At 39.4% G+C, this 22,472-nt stretch overlaps 3 protein-coding genes across 4 annotated transcripts; 2 read left to right on the forward strand and 1 right to left on the reverse strand.

Moving 5' to 3' along the window:
- The first annotated feature begins 3,696 nt into the window (after positions 1 to 3,696).
- hint3 (histidine triad nucleotide binding protein 3) lies at positions 3,697 to 7,064 on the forward strand. The gene is made up of 5 exons (XM_055041782.1): positions 3,697 to 4,524; positions 5,377 to 5,494; positions 5,581 to 5,650; positions 5,765 to 5,891; positions 6,045 to 7,064. Exons 1-5 carry the CDS (start codon positions 4,384 to 4,386, stop codon positions 6,090 to 6,092), a joined length of 504 nt encoding a protein of 167 aa, XP_054897757.1. The 5' UTR covers positions 3,697 to 4,383; the 3' UTR covers positions 6,093 to 7,064.
- Positions 7,065 to 7,690: 626 nt separating this feature from the next.
- Positions 7,691 to 10,163, reverse strand: si:dkey-29b11.3 (actin-binding Rho-activating protein-like). 2 transcript variants are annotated; one of them, XM_055042126.1, is made up of 2 exons: positions 9,958 to 10,163; positions 7,691 to 9,324 (listed from the first exon to the last, which is right to left on the reverse strand). In XM_055042126.1, exon 2 carries the CDS (start codon positions 9,304 to 9,306, stop codon positions 8,794 to 8,796), a length of 513 nt encoding a protein of 170 aa, XP_054898101.1. In that variant the 5' UTR covers positions 9,307 to 9,324; positions 9,958 to 10,163; the 3' UTR covers positions 7,691 to 8,793. The 2 variants fall into 2 exon arrangements, with proteins under 2 accessions (XP_054898101.1, XP_054898102.1); XM_055042127.1 differs by having other exon boundaries at positions 7,691 to 9,356.
- Positions 10,164 to 10,534: 371 nt separating this feature from the next.
- Positions 10,535 to 22,184, forward strand: trmt11 (tRNA methyltransferase 11 homolog). The gene is made up of 13 exons (XM_055041797.1): positions 10,535 to 10,616; positions 11,628 to 11,693; positions 11,828 to 11,901; positions 11,979 to 12,060; positions 12,149 to 12,241; positions 12,323 to 12,457; positions 13,035 to 13,191; positions 13,272 to 13,352; positions 13,477 to 13,641; positions 14,187 to 14,259; positions 14,398 to 14,532; positions 18,112 to 18,232; positions 21,937 to 22,184. The coding sequence occupies exons 1-13, from the start codon at positions 10,539 to 10,541 to the stop codon at positions 22,075 to 22,077; spliced, it is 1,401 nt and encodes a 466-aa protein (XP_054897772.1). The 5' UTR covers positions 10,535 to 10,538; the 3' UTR covers positions 22,078 to 22,184.
- The last annotated feature ends 288 nt before the right edge of the window (positions 22,185 to 22,472 follow it).

Consider the following 22,472-nt stretch of genomic DNA (forward strand, 5'->3'; position numbering starts at 1 on the left):
GCCACATTCCTTTATATGGACATCCTGCGTATTCCCTCTCTCCAAATCCCGGAAGCAGGCGCAGCTTTTCCCATCAGGACTAAAATCAACGATCATTTGCAGAGCTCTCCAGGGAGCTCGAGTTTCCCCACTAATGAAAGTGGAGCACTCCCACTTTTCAAAGTAATTGTTGACAGGCGCTTCTAGAGAGCATGCAGTATATGCAGAGCAACAGAGTTCAGAATAACACAGAGAAATCAGGAGTTATCAGGAAAAGGCAGGGAAATATCTGCACGCTTCACGCTGGCAGTGACTGTATGGAGCTGTATGTGGAAGTGAAATTAACTTCATTTGCTCAAGAGAGTGGGAATCGTTACGAAAGAAATAGACTTTGCACAGTTCGCTTCAAAGACATACTTTGCTTCCAAAGATGTTTTGGAAGCAACATGAGCACATACAAGAGCAGACACAAGTAGAAAAAGAAAGAAAGAAAAGTGACATTTATTTTTTTAGCAACTTGTTGCATCCTTCTGCATCCCTGTCGCAGATCATCGCAGCTGATTTTATTTTTATTCTCAGAGACGTCTTTGAATGTAGCATAACTAATAATTAAAGTTCACACTTTCAGTTGTCATTCTTAACATGATCCTGTTAGGGAAACATAAGTATGTGATGCTAACACTACTAATTGGATTGACACATTGGTTCTTTTATCGATGTAAGCAAAAGATATAGATTGAAGAAGAACATAACAAAAATGATTTAAAGCTAGAACTGTTTATGTCGTTTATCTGTGTTTTCTTTAGGAATACAAGTGGAGTGGAGAGAACTCCTGCTTTCTGAGTGGCAGCAGGGAATCTCTGCAGACTGGTGGAGGAGGGCAGGCTCAGTTCCTGTTTGGGTCTCCAGTTGGCAAATCTTTCCCAATGTGCTGCAATATATTTCACAGATTCCTCTTCTAAATGTCTATGCTTTCTCTTTTTTAGGGGCAGATTTGCCCTCTGGCTGGACGCAGATTTGTACCGCAATGCAAGCTTTTCCTTTCCCACCTGTCACAACGCTCCTCTGTCCATGCACGAGGACTTTACTGTTCTGGACATTGAAGTTTGCACCGTGCAGGACTGAATGAGGCTGCGACGCCTCAAAACCCAACCAGAGAGGAGCATGAGCTCTCTCCACTACACCTGCATGAGGGCATCCCACATGGTGCACAAAGCCTATGAGACCGGTTCTGAGGACCGGTTCTGTGTGTTCCTATTCCAGTCGGTGGAAATGCAACTCTTAGAGACAAGAGGAGACATGAAAAGCTCATTGCGAAACTGGTGAAGGAGCCGTTAGAAGCTTTGTCCTGGCGGTGGCCAGTTTTGATTGTCTTTATTTATTTTTACTTCATGAGAATGACTTCATCACAATTTATTTTATGGTGCAGACACTGTAATAGGAGAGGACCTAAACCTGTGCATCTGCGCTCTTGCAACTGCAAGGACTGAGGAGCCAGTAAATCCAGTGAAAAAGAAAAACCCACAATAAATCTGTAATGGCAAGGGGGCGAGGCATTTATGAGGAAACAAAACTTACGAGTTAACGGCCGCTGCTCTTCTCCTAAGTGCCATTTGTTCATGTAAGGATTCCTTTTAGGGAAATACGTATTTTGCACAGTTTTTGCAATGTTTTAATTTTTAAATACATGTTTATACATGTATTTAAAAATACATGTATATACATCTACTTTTTTTTCTTTTTTTTTTCCAATGCACTTCAGCAAGCAAGCTCTTTAGAGTGTCTTTCTGGTCGGTTTTACTTAAATGTTTACATGTCTGATGAGGTGGAGCTGACACTGTCACTGCTAAAGTTTGAATAAATGAAAAATGTTCAGCTAAGTGAATCATTGACATTTCTTATTGTCATACCTCAACAAAAACAAAACATAAATTAAAAAAAAAAATAACATAGAAGGTGCGATGTATATCACTCTAGCTTTGAGCAGCCAAAGTGTAACGGACAGACGAAGCAGTCTAAAATGGATCCAAAATACAGAATGTCATTTATATTCCCCCCAGTAAATTATTCTGCAAAACTCATGTGCAAGCTAATTTGCTCGCACATGAGGCCCCCTGCTGGCCAAAGCCAGTTTAGCAACACAATTTCTCAGTGAAAACTCTTTTTCTCCACTCAGAAATGTTTGCACCATTTCAGCCGAAAAAGAAAATAATAATAATAATAATAACAGCTCAGTTATCATGTTATCATGGAAATCATGTTATATTTCAGAATGCACCACATGTTTGTTTTTTTTCTCCACATTTTAAGTTTCTATTTTACTGTGTATAATGAGTAAAATAGAACCAATTGTATCTGGCAAATATCTTTCAATATATATATATAAAAAAAGACATTAGATCTCAGATATTTAAAAACATTATATTGTTTTAGTTGTGCTCTAGTTCAGAGGAATTACTTTATTGGGGGAAGATCACAGGGTTTCTGATAGTTTCAGTGAGTAACATTCAAGAATCTCACAGAAAATGTGAGATTTTAGACTTAAATAAATTAGACAAGACAAATGAAGGAGAGTCTGTTAAGCTTTAAAAAAAAGCTATTGTTTAGTTTGCTTCTAAAACCCACGGATGAGCAAATGTAACATAACACAATAAATAAATTGAAGTACACTATCTTTTATACAGTAGTTATTGGTTTAATTTAAGACTTTTGCTAAAATTGAGATGATGAAAAGATGTTTTAATTTGTTTAGAGACCGCATCAAAATGTTACCACTGAGACAATTAACTTCCCAAAATGCACCTTACGAACAAGTTTTCCACTCTGATGAACGAATCCACAGCATACAGCTGTCTGTTCATTAATCATGCCAGAACTCGAACGTCTCCATGAATCAGGCGGTTTAGGTTAGGACATCAATGATGTCACCCTCAGAAAACAACAGATGAAACATGACAGACGCATCATTAATTGCTTTCAATTGGTGGCCGTCTCTTTATATATTTTTTTCTCTTTGCCTTCTTATCTGTTCTGGCAGGAACACGGAGGGTTTTTTTTTGTTTCATCCGTCCTTTGTCTATTCCTGGTTGCCAGTTCATCACAGTTCAGTTCATCTGGACAAAACAATGGATGCACACGCAGACTTCCATGATTTAGGGTAACCAGCTGACCTAACAGTCACGTTTTTGGGAGCTGGATGAGAAGCTCGACATGCACAGAGGAACATGCAACTCCATGAAGAAACCAGGGAGGGATTTTAACCCAACACTATGAGCAACTCGTCCACCAGGGAGCAACTTCAGGATTTTATTTCTCCAGTCAAACACTAAATATACAATAACGCAACAAGCAGGGGTCGCCTGTTCCAGTCCTCAAGTCTACTTACAGGAAAACAAAATGAAGTATTTAGTATTGTAGAACTTTGAAAACATTTTTTTTTCTCTATCGTTAACAAAAGTATTAAATATTATGTATTTGTAAGCATGTGACAAGAAAAATAGGCTGAGTTTTATTGTCCTTCTGCATGTTCTAAAATAAGACATAAATGTTTCACAATCTAAAATGCATTTATTAAGCCGTTTCATCTAAGAGTAATTTGTATCATGAACATTTGACAATATCCCATTTATATCTGGCTGTTGAACCGTCAGCAGACGACTTAACAGACATTTCTGGTTTCTGGTGCACCAGAAGTCATGCCACCAGTGGAGGGTTAGTTGTAATAGATTTATGAAGCATTATGTTAAAATCAAAGTTGTAGCAACAAAGTGCAGCTAAATATTTTTCCAGCACCATTATCTTCACTGCAAACATATTTCTGATTTATTAGAAATTATAAAAATTTAAATGCTACTGATAAAAACTTACTTTAGGGATGCTTCAGTTAGCATTAATTTTTTTTTGTTTATGGTCAAAGGTTTTTGTCTCCTGATGAACCAGATATGGACCTCTCCACTTCATCCAAAACATTTTCAAAATAACTCATGCCATTTGCCTCTTTTGAGACTAAGATCTAATATCAAAATGAACAGCTGTTGATATTAAATATGTGTATTACTAAATATTAAACATATTTAGGTGTATTTTTTTTAAAACTTCTTTTATACACAAGGATATAGAAATAGAGCAACAACAGCAGCAACATTTTCTGGCCAAACATAGACCTATAAAATCATTTCCCCAGTCGCGCATGCGCAGAGAAAAACTTGTCAAAGCTCTGTTCCTGTTTTCATCTGGGGGAGAGGATAAAAATACACATGATTCAGTTATTTTGTTATTTTTGTTAATCTACGGTTAAGTTAAGACACTACTGCGCCAGAATAAATACATCTATAAATAACCCAGAATCGAGCATCTGGGATCGACTTTTCCGGTCTTAGCTTTGACGGTTCATGTTGCCCAGCAATGGCCGAGAGTCAGACTTCTTCCCAGCCCTCCTCCACCGCCACAGACAGAGCCAGCTGCGGGCCAGCGGACGGTTACAACGACAAGTGCGTCTTCTGCAGGATTGCAAACAATGAAATGGACACAGAGCTCCTCCACAGAGTGAGAATCTTTATCTTCCTGCTTCATGTGTGGCTGAGAGTCAGCTAGCTTTAGCTTGTTTTTGATAGCAGGCTGTCTAAAGACATGCTGACGCGGTGGGATTTAAGATGTTTTAGGCGAATGCGTCTTGCGGATCAGTGAACCTGTCGTGCAGTAGTTGTTGTGTTAATGGTCCATCGTGTGGGTGAGGCGCGTCTCCCGTCCCCTCTGGTCAAAACAAGCTTCCTGTTCCTGTTTCAAGTCAAAAGGTCACGCAGTAAAATGCTGCGGTGACGTTTCACCCTTTTCTAGACTCAGATTTTCAGATTTCTCAGGATCTTTTAGTCTGAGTTCATAAAGATTGAGTCACTGTTAATCTGAAGCAGAAGATGAGCAATGGATGGGTGAATAATGGATAAAATGGAATATTGATCGATAGACTAATGGATTGAATAATGGATAGTGATGATTATCTGACTGCAGATGGAAGGTGGACAGATAGATGGATAGATACGATGCATGTATAATTGAAAAGATTAATTCTGTGTGAATGAATTGATGAACAGGTGGAGGAACAATAGAAGACAATATCATTTATTGATCTCCAAGGGGGAAATTGCTTAATAAATCGATGATAAATTAGCAGACTGATAAAGGATCAATACCCATTGAACATTTAACAGTTTTAGGAAATTACGTTTTCCACGCTACATTTTACTGTTTTTATTCTTATCCAGACACGGAAGATACCTCCATTGAAATCCGTGCATTTCTGAATATTTCGAGCCTTCAAAGGAACCGGCCAGCAACATGTGGCTGATTATAAACCACAGACTGGTGATTTCAGGTTTTTGTGAAATAAATATTTTGCAGGATGAAGATATTTGCTGTTTCAGGGACATTAAACCCGGAGCTCCACATCATTACCTGGTTGTCCCAATCAAACATGTTGGAAACTGTAAATCACTCAACATACAACACGTGCCTTTAGGTAAGGTCACTCATTCATGTATTGTTTCCTTTTTTTTTATCTGCACATACGGTCAACAAACTAATTTCTTTTCCTGTTGTTTCCAGTGAAGCAAATGGTTGACATCGGGAAGGCTGTTTTGCAAAAACACAACGTGACCGATCTCACTGATGTCAGGTTAGCAACATCCAGTATTGTACGGCGGTACATTTCGAGGATTGTCTTTTAAAGAGTGACATATGTTATGTGCAACAGGTGTGACAGTAGTTACTTCACATGTTTCCTGTGCAGGTTCGGCTTCCATTGGCCACCGTTCTGCTCCGTCACACATTTACACCTTCATGTTCTGGCACCAGTCAGTCAGATGGGCTTCATGTCGCGCCTCATCTACAGACTCAACTCCTATTGGTTTGTCACGGTAAGGTTCAGAAAAACTTTGAATTTAGGTTTGCTAAAAATAAGTGCTTTACCCAGGGCCTCTGTCATCAGAGATATCAAATATGTCTTTATTGTTGTTTTTATTTTAAATGGAAACCGCTAACATCTTCTTTTACTGTCGAATGTTTTGCAGGCAGATCAGCTGATTCAGCTTCTCAACTCTAAAGTAGAGACACATTGAACTCTGGATCCTTTCTGTCCTTCAGTAAATTTTAAACAAGTGGCGTCAATTGCCCTTCCTATGTTTTATGCTGCCATGTTGGCGGAAACGTGATCCGATTGTTCTTTCTTGTTTGGAAAAAGTTAAGGACAGTGTTTTATTTTAAACGCGTGTGATGCCCTGTAGGACAAGTATTTCTTGGTTTCTTCACAAAGTGCCAGAAAGATGCCGCAGGACGAGTGGGGTATCAAAGCTCTCTATTAACCTGTCATCTTAGAGAGAACCATTGGCTATGGACCAATTAGCTTTTTTCTGATTTGATCAAAACTGAAAGATGATTTGATTTTAAAATGCAATGGTAGAACAAAAATAATCATCAATAGAATCTGTGTGGTTTTCTGTCATTTCAGAATACCTGCATTGTGAAGCTGAGGTTATGCATGTGAACAAAAATGTATTAAATTTATCCACTGAATATATGAGCTGTGCTGCCTGTTTTACATGTGTAATCCTCAAAATATTGCTCTGATTATTCAGGTACTGTACAACATGATCAGTTAATGCACTGGATATACTTAAAATGATTACAATGTGTAAAAAGAAATGTCAATATACTGTATATTGCTTACAGGCGGTATGTGCGAAAGGTGTACATTAATACTGACTACCAGTTTGTGAAAGTCTGCTTTACCTCAAACAAAAGCATATTTACAGAATACACATAATTCAAAATAGAAAAGCACCAACACTAATTTTATGGCAGACTTGTTTTTTTTTTGTAAGTGTGTGATTCTATCCAGCTGATAGAATCAGTTTTGAAGCATTTGAATTCAGAAGCCATCCATGTTTAATCAGTTTTATCAAATGTCAGGGTATTGTCATCCTTTATTACTTTGTATGAACTGAAGGTAAATGTGAGGGCACAAGAGCATGTTTTGTACAACCAATATGCACTTTTGATCATTAATTCAGAATAAACAATGTTGCTTCTAACGGGTTGTTTGTGATCTTCATTAGTCCTCATTCTTTCTCGTAACTCAACCCGTTCAGCCAGTTGGGAGCTTTGAGGATCAGAAGTCATATGAGTTATCATCCCGTGGCCTCTATTGTCAAACGTTTCTCTGATTGTACATACTGGTTAATTATGACTTGAAAATGTTTATTGAATTGCATGGTTATAACTTAAAAGTGCGTCCAGTTGTGGCCAAACGTTTTGAGACGGACAACTTATTTTTTGTTTTGTTTTTTTTCACAAATGTTATTGTGTCAGTCTTTATGGACAGCATTTTGGCTGCAGCTGTGATGTAAAGTAGGACAGTGATGAACAAGTTACATTCTGCAGGAAATGCGAGGATTAAGCTACAGAAGATTGGTGGTAAGGTTAACTTTGGCACACAAAGTCCTCCTACTTTTATCTCAGTGCTAATCTATTGGGGCTTTAAAAAACTTGATGGATCTCTATAAAAGACTTTAAAAGTTTCATATCAATATGTTAGAGATACAGTAGCAGACAAAAAAGATCTAGACAGCGACAAATCGGTATTGATTCACATTTCAGTCAGTCTCAAAACATTTCACCATATTTTTACAGTTTCTTAAAAAAGTCAAATTCGCTGGTGTCACATTTTAAAAGCATTGCTTTTATTTCACTGTACATCTTAATGCTGTTAAGGTACAAAAAAACCCAAAACCAATCATCATGACAGTGCAACTACAAAGCACCTCTGTAATAAACACATAGGTTCTGGTCCTGGTCGGATCAGGTTCATCCTATAGCACCGGGTTGTCTGTCAGCCGTGGGTTTGTCTTCTCCTTTGGCTCAGGACCATCTACCTCTGATTATAGATTCAGTGCATCATAAAGCTGTGGACTTCAATGTGGCCGGGTTTGTATGGTTCTTGTCATGCATTTATAGGCGTACAGCAGCAAGCAATGTCTTGAGTGGATTATTTAATAACAAAGTTGTTTTAATCGCCAGACGTAGGACAGTAAAGTACAGTAGTGGGGACGAGGAGCATCCTCAGTTCTTTTAGAGAGGAAATCTCATACTAAGCATTTGTGGCAGACGGGTGATGAGTTGGGCTTTTCTGGAGGCCAGTGCACCCTCACACTGAATTGGCCATGAATTCACAAATACATTGTAGCAATATAGAGTGAATTGTAAGATTAGATTAGAACAGATGAAGTTAGCCTCAAACTGAGTATTTTTCAGGACTATGCAGTAAATCTGCAACTGGATGGCTCGGAGAGAAAAAAAAAAACATCAAGATGTTTCAACAGCCTAGTCAAAGTCCAGACCCAACTAGACCAAACTGCTGTTGAGACTTGTAATCCTTCATGAAAAAAAAAAATGTAATTGTTATTGGTTCTGAATTTATTCAGGAAAGAAATGTGTGAAATTATTTCTGCACAATTTTCTTTTCCTCATAAATGCATAAACTATTAACCTTCATTACAGCGAGCCGATAACCTTTAATAAAAGTGTTTTGAGCATGTTTGGGGAAATCTTCATTTTGGGAAGTATCTGACCTTCACTGTCCTGTTCTCTTGAAATTATGGTGGAAATGTTGATGATAATTCTACCTGCTTGTGTCTTCACTTTGTGCTGATCTAAAACAACTTTTTATTACAAATCAAGGGTGGTAGGGGATTTTCTTTTCTTTTCTTTGAAGTCACTTTTCTCAACACGAATCAAGACATCAACACAAATCCCAAAAAGTGCTTATTCCAACAAAGTGATAGCGACATGATCGTCCTTTCCTTGCCACAGCATCTCCCCCTCAAAGTTCACCAGTCCCTGTTTTCTGGCCCGTAAAAGAATTCCCACCAGTGTATTGGAGATGGCCACGTAATGCTCAAAAAGCTTCCCGAATTCAACCGTGATCCCTTTCCCGCCGTGCTCCCCGATGTCCCTTATCACTTCGCACAGCTTCTGGACCTCCCTGCCGATGTGTGTGTGAGCCTCCTTCCCGCGTTTCTCAGTCAGGGACCCCTGCTGGGGTCTCCCGTAATCATCCTGTCCCCTCTGAAGGACCACCACAGTCTGCCTGGTGTCATGGCTGAAGGGGTTGAGCTTCTGGCTCTCCTGGTGCTCACTGGACCACTTCTGCCAGTTTTCCTTGAGGCCTTTGACGGAAACGCTGGACATGGCTCTGTCATCGTCACTCCGAGGGGGAGCGTTGCGGTTGAGGTCGACCTCGGGTTTAAAGTCGCTCCTCTGGCTGTTGGTCCCCATTATTCACTCCCTTCATTTCTGAATACAAGGAGAAAGAGACTTTGCAATTCCTAGCGATATATTGAGACTATTACAAAGTGGCTTAGAGGCAATATTATGGTGTTTCCATCGCAAAGCTCTGATCTCAAAGAAAATTTGTGGACAATGTTGACAATGTGTTTGTGTGTGTGCCCATAGTTGGTGTAACCTATGCTGTTGTGTCAAGATGAATGGGTCCTGAAAACTATTGTGAGAAGGTTGTGGAAGGATAAACATGGCATAAAGTCTACACAAATCAACCAAGTACTAAAAAATACATGTGTAATGCAAGTAAGTAGACATCTGAATTTGTGCGTGCATATTAAAATCGCGAGTACAAATCTGTCATTATCCTGCCATTTAACAAATAATAAAACGAGTCTTTTATTATCAATATTTTTAGCATCTTAATTTTAATGCAAATTACCACCGGAAGTCGCAATCTGTCCAGTTTCATGTGACATATTAATGCAATTTAATGCAAGATGTTCTAGTAGGGAAAAATAAAACTACAACTACAATCTATGGTTGATCGGACTTCCCTTTCTTTTCTAACCAATAATTGCTTCGTTAACCTTTCATAACATCAGAGAGTTGATTTTCCAACTCTCAGGTGACAGATTCGGATCTCACCTGGCCGGCAGAAACCTCTCGACACGCAGCCAGACTCCGGTACTGCCCGGTTCTCCACCCGACGTGCTTTATTGGGTTGCAGTTTTGCTGACAGCCGCAGCACAGCGGATCCATAGATCCACACGCAAAAGCCCATCTGATGGACGCCTGTCCCGGCCAGTGGGGACGAGGGCACTTCCGGGCAGCCAATCACAGACCGCCGTGAAAAAAAAGGCCTCGTACCTGTTGGTCATGAAATAACTTAAAGCTGATTAAAGTACTGTGGAGAGGAGGGAATCTTTCCTTTCCCGCCTCGTAAAGCAAGTAAAAAATTGCGTGCATTTGATTCATAAGGTTCTTATTTAAAGATAAATGATTTCATGCAGGTTAATAAATATTCCGAGTTAGGAACACGATTTATAATGGCACAAATGTTCATTAAAATGTAGAACCAAATCAGCAACCTCTACATATTAGAGAGTGTATCATCAGAAACCGAGCGTACATACCTCTGCCTTTTATGGTTACATTGTCACCTCCAAGCGGCACCTTTTGTGCACATTCCTGTTTCTGGCCGGACTTATTTTGAACCCGCACCAGCCATGGCCGCCTCCGGTAGCAAATCATGCCTCCAGTATCTCTTCCATCTGGCTCAAGACCATCTGGATTTTAGGTTACCGGTAACGATGAAACTATTTTCCTACTGTTTGTTGAGCTTCCGGTGATAAATTGTTTTTGCAGGTAGTTGCTAATTGACCCGCTCCTCTCTATTATGGTGTGGTATTATAATATAATAGCTTAATGCTAATGTGACAGGAATGTTAGTAAGTCTGAGTGAATCGATATACGCAGATTAAAGCTGCTGATTTAAGATGGAGTGGTTACAAAATAATAACACATTGAAATATTTCTCTTCTATATTTGTGGATAATCCACTAATGCTTGATCTTAAAGTTTATTTCCATTCATATGTCTATAGATGTCAGTGGGAGGTTAAATTTTCTTTTTTAAATAATATGGACTAGCTTTGTTTTAAGGTAATTAAATTTTTCATAAAACAGCCTCTAAAGCTGCTTTAAAGAACAATCCCTAAAGTTTTCCTGCTGTTCAGGGATCCTTCCTGAAGGCTTAAATGGTTCCAAAATGCGTAATTTCACCTTAGAGAACCTAAAAGTTGTCCTCGACGTTTAGGATGTAATCTTTAAAGAAACTCCAAGAAAGTTTACCACACCTTTCACTATTTCTCAAATACATGATGGATACAAATCATAGAATATTTACCCAGGGATAAAAGCTATTCAGAGTGGGCTTGGGAGCAGTTTAACTGAGCAATGTGGAAAATTTCCCTGAAAGTTTTCTTCAACTTGTTTGATTTAAACTTTATAGAACATTTTTTGATGGTTGAACTTAATTTTCATTTTGGAGCCTTTAGAGAAACATCCCTTAAGCATTTCTTGAAGGTTATGTGCAAATTTTTTCTGAAGTTTCAATTTGTTTTTATGTCAGAGTGGAAGAATCTGGCAGATTTTAAAAGGGGGAAGGTTGGTGGGTTGAAGACAGAGGGCAAGAAATTGATTTGGTGTCTTTTTCTATATTTTCCATGTCTATGTAGTTCTCTGTTTGCGTGTCATAATTTCTGTTAAATCAATAATGTCTTGACATATTCATCAGTTTTGCCCTGATTCTAATAGGAGATTAAGGCTCTCCTGGCTCTCAGACTGAAACCATTCCGTCCCTGTGGAGACTTCAAAGAGCAGGTCAGAGGTCACCGTGTGCTCTCTGATCTTTTTGTCTGACGTTTTGCAGGTCAACTGATGGTTGGGTGGGATTTAGATTAGAGCATCTTTGCATCGTCCTCACATTTGCCACGTTTCTTTTCTGCTGTTTTTAGTCTCCTTTCTGGTGCTTGGACTGCTTGTCAGAGGAAGATGTTCGCACCGTGATGGCCAGATCTGTTTGTGCAAAGTAAGTGTGTGTGTTCTGCTCGCAGAGATCTTTAGTGAGAAAAAAAAAAAAGTGACTCCCCCATCTTGTCTGCACAGGTCTGCTTTTGAGCTCTGGGGCCATGGAAGAACATACAGTGAACTCAGGACATCCCTGTTAAACTACCCACCAGAGAAAATGGTGAGTTAGCTTTGATATAAAGCACAGTTTACCCTTAGCAACTCTACTTCTGATCTCCTTTTATTCTCCTTGATTTCTTTCGCTGCAGAGTCCCTACATGCAGAAAGGCTCTTCGTACAGAATGAATGTCTACACTTTCAATAAAACATTGTTGTTTACGGACAGAATTAAAAAGATTGATGTGAGTATCAATGCCTTTTACCTTCACATTCAAAGGTTGTACATTGTATTAATTCCATGTTTATCCTGCTCTGTTCATTAGGCCATGGATTATCTTCCCTTTGAAGGCTCTGTGAGCCTGAAGAACCCTCAGCACATCTTCTGTTTGATGGAGGACTATGGCACCGACCCCAACAACATCCCTGAGCATCCAAACTACATCTACTTCGGCAGATGGGTGAGAAATAGAAACTTTGCAAAAATATTAGTCCTTCGACTGTTGTCTTCAATGAAGGATTGTTTAGTGCACAATTGTCAAACTCCAGTCCTCAAGGGCTGGCGTCCTGCAGTTTTTAGATGTGCCACAGGTAACAAACACTGGAATGAAATGGCTTAATTACCTCCTCCTTGTGTAGATAAGTTCTCCAGAGTCTTGCTATTATTCTGTTCAGGTGTGGTGCAGCAGAGGCACATCTAAACGTTGCAGGACACCGGCCCTTGAGGACTGGAGTTTGATACCCCTACTTTAGTGGGAGGGAAAGAGAAATAGGTTTTTCTCAATTTTACAGATGTAAAAGGTTCAACATACATTGGTGTTGAGCCAAGACGTTCCATCTTTCCCTGCAATTACTTTAAAATAATTAGACTTAGACTTAGAATCTCTAAGTCTAAGTCTAATTACTTTAAAATATATTTAAGCTTGTGGTTGCAAAACAATCAAGAGGAATGAATACTTTTGGAAGGTGCTGTAGATTAATCTACCCTTTTTTATTGTATTAAACTGATGTGATTTCATTTTTATACCTGCGCTTCAGATAGCAGACGGTCAGCGGGAACTGATTCGCTCCTACAGCGTGAAGAACAGACATTTCATCGGGAATACCAGCATGGACGCCGGCCTGTCGTTCATCATGGCCAACCACGCAATGGCCAAAGACAACGACCTTGTTTATGACCCATTCGTAGGCACAGGTAAGAGCTCTGAAGCATGCAGCTTTGGACAGACACTGCGTCAGAAATTGGTTTTCATCATCTCCCTCATTTGGTCGCAGGAAGCCTTTTGGTTGCGTGTTCTCATTTTGGAGCATACGTGTGTGGAACAGACATCGATTACAACACTATTCATGGAAAAGGTGCGGCTCTTCTCTCAGCGGCAGTTAGCGCATCATGTGTCTGATTTATTTTTTATACCTTTTACTGCTGTTGAAAATGTCCCGTTTGAAGCGTGTTGACTGCATCTTTTGTCTTGCACTCTAGGCCGGTCCAGTCGTAAAAACCAGAAATGGAGAGGACCCGATGAAAATATCCGAGCCAACCTCCGGCAGTACGGAAAAGAGGACATGTATGTGGACGTGATGGTGTCTGACGCGTCCAAGCCGGTGTGGAGGAACGCAGCTCTGTTTGACGCCATCATCACTGACCGTAGGTTCTCTGTTCATTCGTTCGAAGATTGCAGAATTTTAGAAGGCGCTTAGTCCAGTTCAGAAGGAATAAGTTTAAACACAGCAAGTAGGAGGAAAAGTTTTCTGAATCCTTCTAATATTACAAAATTAGAAGCAATAATATTATATTATATTATTAAAATATCATGCAGCTATTTAAACATCTTTGAAAGTTTTTTTTTAATTTGACGATGAACACTCAGAAAAAGGATTGAAATGGAAAATTTTTCACACTCACAGTTAAGCATGGCGGAGCATGTGTGATGCTGCGGGACTGATGTTTTTGCAGTGGTATGTTGAGCATTTCAATTAAAAATAAAAATCTTGTAGCTTCCTACCGGGATCTGCGAATGGGTCGTGTTTTTCTTTTCTAACAGAAAGTCATTGAGCTGTTTTAAATTTATAACATAAAATAGGTTTCACATGCTCTTTCTTGTGCTTCTAAAAAAATATTTTTATTAATTTATGTAACTTTTTGCTTTCTTGTTGCTTACTATGTTGCTTTTCATGTGTTTTTTTTTTCAGCTCCATATGGGATTAGAGAGTCAACCAGAAGAACTGGCTCCCATAAGGACACTGTGAAATCCCCTGATGGGCTGTAAGTTGCACTACAATGATTTTATACAACGAATAAACTGACTTTTACATATTAGTTTTATGTACAAATAAATGCATTTCTTTTTAAAGTTTTCTGCAGCAAGACTTAAACCCTCGTTCTTTCAAATCTCTTCCACAGATACGCAGAGTCCCACGTACCGGTCTCACAGGCGTACCACCTGAGTGACATCTTTACAGATCTGTTAAACTTCTCCGCCCACCATCTTGTCTTGGGTGGGAGGCTTGTCTATTGGCTGCCTGTGTACAGGCCAGAGTGAGTAACATACACCATCTCATCTACCAATAACAACACACACAGCCGGTTCAGGTCCCAGGACGTCCATAGCTCCAACTCTTTGGTCAAGAGAGCTTGTACTGCTTGTTATGTGAAAATCAGTGTTTCATAGATGGAAATAGAGCTTCCATGAAAATGGAACCTCGTATAAGCAAAATCAATTAAGCCGTCTTTATTCATTGTTTATACACAAGGAGGGCAACAGAAAGCTTTAAAAAAAAAAAAAAAAGCACAGCAGGCATTGATAAATTCAACAAATAGAAACCTTATGAGCTAATCCTGACCAGGGGGGAACGACTTACCAACTTGCTCAATTTGAGAATATGAAGGAAGTGTTAGTAGTTTATAACGTATATCATCATCCAAATGGTTTACAAAGAGAAACGAGTCACATTTAGTTTATTAGGTAAAAACCATGACAGATTTTTTTTAATGATCAAATCATTGAAACTATATTGAGTATTTCTTCCTTAAGCCAACTTGAATTAATATTTTACCTTTGCAAGCTCGTGAAAATGAAAACGTATCTTAAATGTTGTTTTGAAAAACAATAAAACCTGTTACCAGTAGGGGGCAGCCTCATACCATAAACGCGGACTGCTGGATTCTCGTTCGTTTTGTGCACAAAGTTTACATGAGCTCTTCACTTTACCCGTTATGATAAGGTAGATGTCACATTAACACTAAAAATAAAGCTCTGTATCACAAAGAACCTTCGTGATGCTTTCTCTCTAGTTTTCCCAGCATGCCCTTCTGTGGAGTCACAATCACTCTCCAGTCACACGTGTAAATAAATGACAGTGTTTGCGCAAAAATAATGTACAGGTGTGTCAAGGTGTTTCCAGCAATACAGCTGGGCCTCGGCAAACCACAACTGACACCACCGAGCTGCTTTATAGGTTGTCTGAGCAAGATGGCTCCTCTGAAACAAAGTCCATCATTGTTAGAAGCGCCATGCGACGCAGCAAAGGGAAGGAGTGCAGGTGTTCAGCTGTAAAGGTGCGAACCGCAACAGGCCTCAGCATCAACGGCCCTTCTGGGCAGGAAAAGCCCAAAGGGCCTGCAGTATTTTTTTATTTTTTTTTTTGAGCGCTGATTATAAGGTTTTGGAGGAGATGAGATAATCGCACGCCGTGTAGCTTTAGAAGAGGCAGGGAGCACATTCAGCGTAAAAGGTAACAGCAGTTTGCTTAACTGTATGGATCTTCATACATGCGTGAGCGTGTGTGGTCTTGCACTTGAGCTAATGTTTGTGCCATCATGTTCACACGTCATCCCATCAGTCCTCGGCAACCGGGCCTGTGCCAAAATAAACACGCGAGGCCGAGCAGGCAGGACAGATATATGAATTATCTGTCTCTACGGTCTGCAGGCTGACCTTTGTGTTTTGTGAATGTTTGTGTCTGCGTGTGTGTATGTGTGTAGGGCCAGACGTAGCCTGTCTCCTGGGCCCTATCTGGCGGTTCTAAGGGGCGATCAGGTTTCAATCGCCCCTTCCAACCAACATATGCAAGCATGAAATTGTGGCTGTGACAGAACCAGTGGGGACTCTGCACGTCTGGCCGCTTCATGACAATAAAGAGCTGTAAGTGTGTGTGTGTGTGTGTGTGTGTGATGACAGGTGACATGAAGTCCTTTCACCAAGACAGCATCTAGACTTTGTTGAACTGCTTAAACTTTCCTCCATTTTTGCCCCTGAAAAATAGTAAATGAAGTAGAGAAAAGGATAAAGATGGATGACGTTGCGTCCGTCATCTCTGCCATAAAGTTACCCAGCTGCAACATAAATACGCAAAGCTGAGATGTAAATGGTGCATTGTCAGGACAAAGGCAATACTTGTGTAAAGAATGATGTTTGAGGATTTTTCATTTTTTCTATTTTTGATTAACTGGTTCTTGGTCTTGGAAGTCATGCATAACAAATCCTTTAACAAACATTTAGTAAAATTGGGATATAGATCAAGGATTTAAGTTGCCTTCACACTGGATGGACTCCGCCATACAGTCTCCAGGACTTCAAAGTCTGTTCAAACATGGCTAGAAAACAACAAATCTGTAAAACCTAATTCCAGTTTAAAGGTAATGCTGCACTCTTAAGAAACTTTTCCTCCTGCTCCTACCAGCCATCCTGCTGTAACACAACTGAAACGGGCCTCATGTCTGCATCGAGTTGTTTCCTTATTCCGAAATTGCGGCAATCTCAAAAAGCGTTGATGGTTTCTGCGTCTTCATCAGCAGTTTCAACCTCGCTGTAGGGGAGGAAACGCCACCTGGACTTTAACAAGTTAATGAAAAGATGCAGGTGAAGGGGGTTTTCCAAACAGATTGCGTCAAGGATGCCCTCCTGAACAAAGATTCAAACATAGTGCAATGCTCTTGGTGCCTATAATTACAAATAAAGTCAGAAGGAATTGTGTATGAAACTAGTTTGTTTTGACACTGATCATACAAAGCTAATTAAATAGAGGATTTTAAGTTAAAACTGCCTTTTTTATGAGTTCAACTGAGACTAAATGATCGTTTTGTTAAATATTTTTCTTCTGCTGTCTCTGCATTGCTTAATATGATACATTATACCTGCAGCTTAAAAAAGCTGTCTCCAGTCAACCTGTGCATGTTCAATTTGGAGGCATGTGTTCCTATAAACAAATATAGATATATATATTTTTGTACATACAGAACCTCATGACGGCACAACATTTATTGGTTAGAGATCCTGAAATTTTCTCTATCAGTCAATTGTTGAGATCCAGTTGGTTGCAGATTGTGTGGTGCATAAAACCTGCTGTCTGTGGCCTGTTAGCTTAGCTGCAGGCTACCTGGTACATCATCCAGACTGCTGGATGATGTATAGATCCATCATAATATTGAACCACCAAGATCTCACCACAAAACTTTTGTTTGTGCTCAAAACTGTAAAAGAGAAAAAGATCGAGAAGGCCATCATTGTCCTGATGACTTGTAGAAACAAGTCAGACTCCTCTCTCTGCACTGACTCTTTCTGATAGGCAACGCAGAATTATCCTTTGGCTGCATCACCAGCCGTTCCCATAGCAACCAAACATCCCCACCAGTGGCGAGTCCCACATGCGGCCAAAGAAACGGGGCGAAACGATGATGTCGAAATCTGGCTACGACTTGTCGGGACTGTCGCTATGCCGGTGGCGGTGTGGAGAAAGTGCTACTGACACAAGCGCGCAAACGCATACATCATGCTCGGTTAATAGGCCTTAGCGTGGACTGGCCTGGTGATGATGGAGCGAGCAGTCAACCTGTCAGCTCAGATTCACATTTTCCACCTTCTTCTTCGCACCCAACAAAACCTTCATAGGCTTACAAGCTGTGATCTCACTGCACTGCTGGAGCAGATGGTGTTTATTAGAGAAAGAGAGCAGCACAGAGAAAATAAGACCTTGCTGTAAATCCTGGCTTAGTCCAACAACTCAAATGTTTCCAGTCATTCAGTTTTTCTTTTCATAACTTAAACTTGTGATGAATCAGTCCAGCTTTCTGTGGACAAGCACCTTTCCTGAATGTGTCCTGGTGTCTGTTTTCCAGGTACTGCGAGGAGATGGTTCCTCTTCATCCTTGCCTTCTTCTCATCAGTAACTGCGAGCAGACACTCTCCAGTCACACGTCACGGCGGCTAATCACCATGGAAAAAATTAAGGAGCCAGAGGTAAGTGCTGGCGGAAAAATGTCAGCCTGGAAGCTGGAAATCCAAAGTGTTTATGGGAATTAAAATTCAGATGTTTTTCTAGTTGGAATACGAGGAGTTACTGGTCCGATGCTTTTTGTAAATCTTGAATAAAACCCAGTGTGTTCCAGTGCAGTTAAGTCGGAGCGGGTCGATTTGCCCTGGCTCATGTTGCTAAATATTTTCATGGCTTCTGATCGTTTGCATACTTCTGAAATAATTATTTAGATCTCTATCCCTGGTTTGGGTCAGTTGACTCTCACAAAATGTGACAAACGATGAGTCCTATAATACTGAAATAACTCCAAATGACCTCCATCTGGTACACATCATTTACTGGAGTCATATCACTACATTACATTTTCATTCAACAAACTAGGTTCAGAATATAGAAAAGGATGTTAAATTGTTTGTGATCTCAAAACAACTTTTACTAGGTCCTCTCTGCAAAGATTAGGTGCTGTCACCACTTTTTCATTTCACAGTTGTCAAATGGAGAAAGGGTGATATGATGAGCCCCAGTCAAGTCAAATGATTCATTAATACAATAGAAATAATGGTAACACTTTATTTAACGGGGTGTGCATAAGACTGACATGGCCCTGTCATAAAGCTGACATAAAAATGAAGGAGTCTTTATAAATGTTTATGACTGTTGTCATGAAGTGTCATTTGGTAAATAATGACACTTTTAAGGCAAAGTTGCATTAAAAGTGCAACATGACACCTCATGACAACAGTCGTAAACATTCATAAAAACGTCCTCAGCTTCATGGCGGGTGTTATGTCATTTTTATAACAGTGAGTGTCAGATAAAGTGTTACCGGGATAATAAAGTAAATCCACTCCTTTGATGTACCTGCCAGGTTCTAACTCTTTTTCTGTTCTGGAAGTGCAGCCATATTATATCTATATCTATGTCTTTTTTTTTTTTTTTTCTTTTTTACAAATGATCCTATTGTTACTTATTAACATCTTGCGAGCAGCAGAAATGTTTGATGTTTTTGTGTGTGTGTGTGTGTGTGTGTATAGGTGTGTGTGCTCAAGCAGAAACATGCATATGAAGTGAAAACACGTGTGTGCCACCCCGTTCCTCAAGGCAGTCATTGTATTTTACAGAAGTGCTCCGTTTGTGTAACCATGTAAGCATGTTGTGAATGGGTATGTAGTATGTGTGTTTGTTTTCACATGACATCCCACTGGAAGTGATGGTGTCTGTATTTCTGTCTGCAGCAAATCCTCGCCATCTGGCTGTGATTGGCTCGTTTCTTTTATACTGGAACCCTAAATGGCTTAATCACACGTCGTATGGAAAACAATCCGTCTTTGGATCTGACATCCAGTCCACTTCAAAACCCACAAAATTGCTCCCATGAACGGCGCTATATAACGTGCGCACACAAACACAGAGTTGTGTGATGTTATCTGAGCGGTATCTGTCTCAGGTTGCATTTTTCTTTTCTTTCCAAATGGCTTTCAGAGTGCTCCTATCTGCACGCTTTAATCAGGCTTCACAGCCTGATGTTTCCCAAGCAAATGTTTGCTTCACTTTGACGTGTGTGTGTGTGTGTGTGTGTGTGTTCACGCTCTTTCTGTGTTTCAATGGTAAATGACATGGCCTTATTTCTTTTAACATTTGATATCTAATCAGAAAAAGATTTGTTTGATTTATAAATGTCAGTTTCCAGACCACTCTCTGCATGTGAATTTAAATATCCGTCAATACTGATATTTTCCATCCAGGAGTTGAAACAGGCTAATCTAAGCTTGTGGCTTTTCTAGTAGTAGCATATAGATTTAAAAAAAAGTCTGAATTAGCTTCATCCAGAGACAGAAACACTCAACTGTGATTTACAGTTTTAGCTGTCGCTTTTCTGTGAATTTAGAAATGAACTGTTACCCATTATTTCGGTTCAGTTTAGTAAAAAAAATACTAAATTTAAGAGCAGAAGTGACATCACGCTACTTGAGAGATTGAGAGAAGCAACACTGAAAAGCTCGGTAATAAAGGGGTTTATTCTTTGGAGAAATAAAGTAAAATATACCTTAGGCTAAAATTATTTTTTAAATTGACAGCCATGTCCAGGAGTGTATAATGTTTGAAAATCATGTGATGGTGTTATTTTTTGGTTTAAAATTACAGTGATGATATAAGTTTTGATAAAAAAAACACATTTTCCTTACTCCTCTCTTCCATCCTTCTGCATATTGTGCATCGTAATCGGTGTCTGCAGAAGTGAGACTCCACCCAAATGCTCGAATATGTTAATGGTTTGCAAAATGTAAACTCAAGCAATTATTCCTATTCAAACTGTTCTTGGTAATTTTATAAATGTGTGCCCTGTTTTTGAGATGGCAATGTTGCTCTTTCCCAGAAGACGAGATTGCGTCATCGTCACTTTCGCCATTGTTTGCATTGAATCCAAGCTTTTCTTCTGTGACTTGTCTAAATATACAGCAACTGTAGTTTCTATTTTCTTTCTTTAAAAAGAAAAACTACTGCTTTTTCTTTTGCAAGGGGTCTCATAGTTCCTGCTGATTTCTAGTTTTACTCACTGTGAAACAGGAAGCCGCTGCTTTGCACCACGTCATTTTATTTTACTGGCTTTACTTGATAATGCTGCCGTAGCCATAATATGGTGCTCTTACACACTGAGTGAAACTGCAGGATGCCGTGACTCACCAGAAATAGGAAACCACTGAATGAACTAAATTAATTTGGACTAACAATTACCATCTCTTCTTGCTCATGTCATTTCCTATCCAAACTACTTGACTCATCTTTAGCATTTCAGCTTTCTTTACAGTCAGGTCTGAGTCTGACTGAACGTAGGTATTGAGCACGGTGATATTATCGAGATTGTTAGGATGACACCTTTTCGAGATATTGTCCTTCCATTGTTGAGTCTGAATTTTATTGTTTGCATTGGGGAAAAAAATGCAAACAATAAAACAATAGTGAACATTAAGCACAACAAGGTTGTGACTGTGGTCTTTATCATAGTTTTTTTTTTTTTTTTACCATTTCAAATGTAGCGTTTGGGAAGTGAATTATGTTTTGTTATTTTTTTCTTTCCGCCCTTTAGGAACAAAAAGTGTTACTAATTGGTGAGAAGATGTGCAACAGCAAAACAGTTTTTTTGTTTTTCCCCCCCTAACATTAAAAGAGGTAAACTCTCTCTGTGGACTGCCAAAATAACAATGCACACTGTAAATTGAGCATAATATGGGCTCTTTAATTTGGGTTCATGGTGAGGTTGTTTCCTCTGAATGATCATGGAAAATGTTTCCAGGTTGCTTGGCAGCGTCTGCGAGCAAACGAGAGGTGGTACAAACATATTACAGCACTTCCAGCTCAACTCACCTCATTATTCCTCTTCCCAGCATCTCTCTTCCTCCCCCGATGCCTCTGCAGATCAGCAGCTACCTTCTAGCCAACACAAACGTCTTTATAAGGAGGAAACAGTTGATATAATTTAGTCATGCATTCAGAATGTAAACATGGCAAACTACACAATGTTTCTCTTTTTCTTTTATATTTTTTTTTCTTAAGAGAAAAACAAAATTACCACCTGTTATACTCCTCTTTGACCTTTTTTATACAGGTACGTGAAACAGTTGCTTGAACTTTGGCTCAACGTTTACATGGCAAGCACAATAACCCAGATATTGTTTTGTTTCTACAGGAACTGGACAGCCTGGCTCATCTTTCAGATCCCCGCTTCATCCCCTACCAGGGACACAACGCCTTCAGAGAGAAGTATTTCAGCGGAGTAAACAAAAGGTCTGGCAAGGACGACACGAAATCAGACGTCAGTGGAAAGTGAAGACACAAAGGCCTTATTAATAGCAAGGAATTTTTTTTTTTGAGGTTTTCCACAAAAAAAAAAGGCTTTTAAATTTTGGTTATATTTGATCTTAATAATGTTGCTACTGTTTGTACGACTTTTCTAATAAAATGACATAAAAAAAAAAGTGACAAAAAGTATACGTTTTTTCATACAATGACAAGCTTATAATTATAAAATCAAGATCTTAGAATTGAGTTCTAAGATCATGCAAATGATCTAACATTAATAAATATGTTAGATCATATTTATTTATGATCCAACATAAATCATATGTATGATTTATGTTGGATCAAAACAAATGATCTAAAACAAATCTCTTATCTGTTTAGAGATGTACAGAGAAAATGTACGTTCACTCGGTGACCAGCCAA

The sequence above is a fragment of the Poeciliopsis prolifica genome, unplaced genomic scaffold (genome assembly GCF_027474105.1).
Source record: "Poeciliopsis prolifica strain line A6 unplaced genomic scaffold, Auburn_PproV2 SCAFFOLD017, whole genome shotgun sequence".
NCBI lineage: Eukaryota > Metazoa > Chordata > Actinopteri > Cyprinodontiformes > Poeciliidae > Poeciliopsis > Poeciliopsis prolifica.

Excerpts from the sequence above, each read along its gene's own strand:
- hint3 (XM_055041782.1), top strand. The coding sequence starts at position 4,384 with ATGGCCGAGAGTCAGACTTCTTCCCAGCCCTCCTCCACCGCCACAGAC. Across the intron at positions 5,495-5,580 it reads CATACAACACGTGCCTTTAG|TGAAGCAAATGGTTGACATC; the intron begins GTAAGGTCACTC and ends TGTTGTTTCCAG. Across the intron at positions 5,651-5,764 it reads ACCGATCTCACTGATGTCAG|GTTCGGCTTCCATTGGCCAC; the intron begins GTTAGCAACATC and ends TTTCCTGTGCAG.
- trmt11 (XM_055041797.1), top strand. The coding sequence starts at position 10,539 with ATGGCCGCCTCCGGTAGCAAATCATGCCTCCAGTATCTCTTCCATCTG. Across the intron at positions 12,061-12,148 it reads ACTACCCACCAGAGAAAATG|AGTCCCTACATGCAGAAAGG; the intron begins GTGAGTTAGCTT and ends CTTTCGCTGCAG. Across the intron at positions 13,642-14,186 it reads TGACGCCATCATCACTGACC|CTCCATATGGGATTAGAGAG; the intron begins GTAGGTTCTCTG and ends TTTTTTTTTCAG.
- si:dkey-29b11.3 (XM_055042126.1), bottom strand. The coding sequence starts at position 9,306 with ATGGGGACCAACAGCCAGAGGAGCGACTTTAAACCCGAGGTCGACCTC.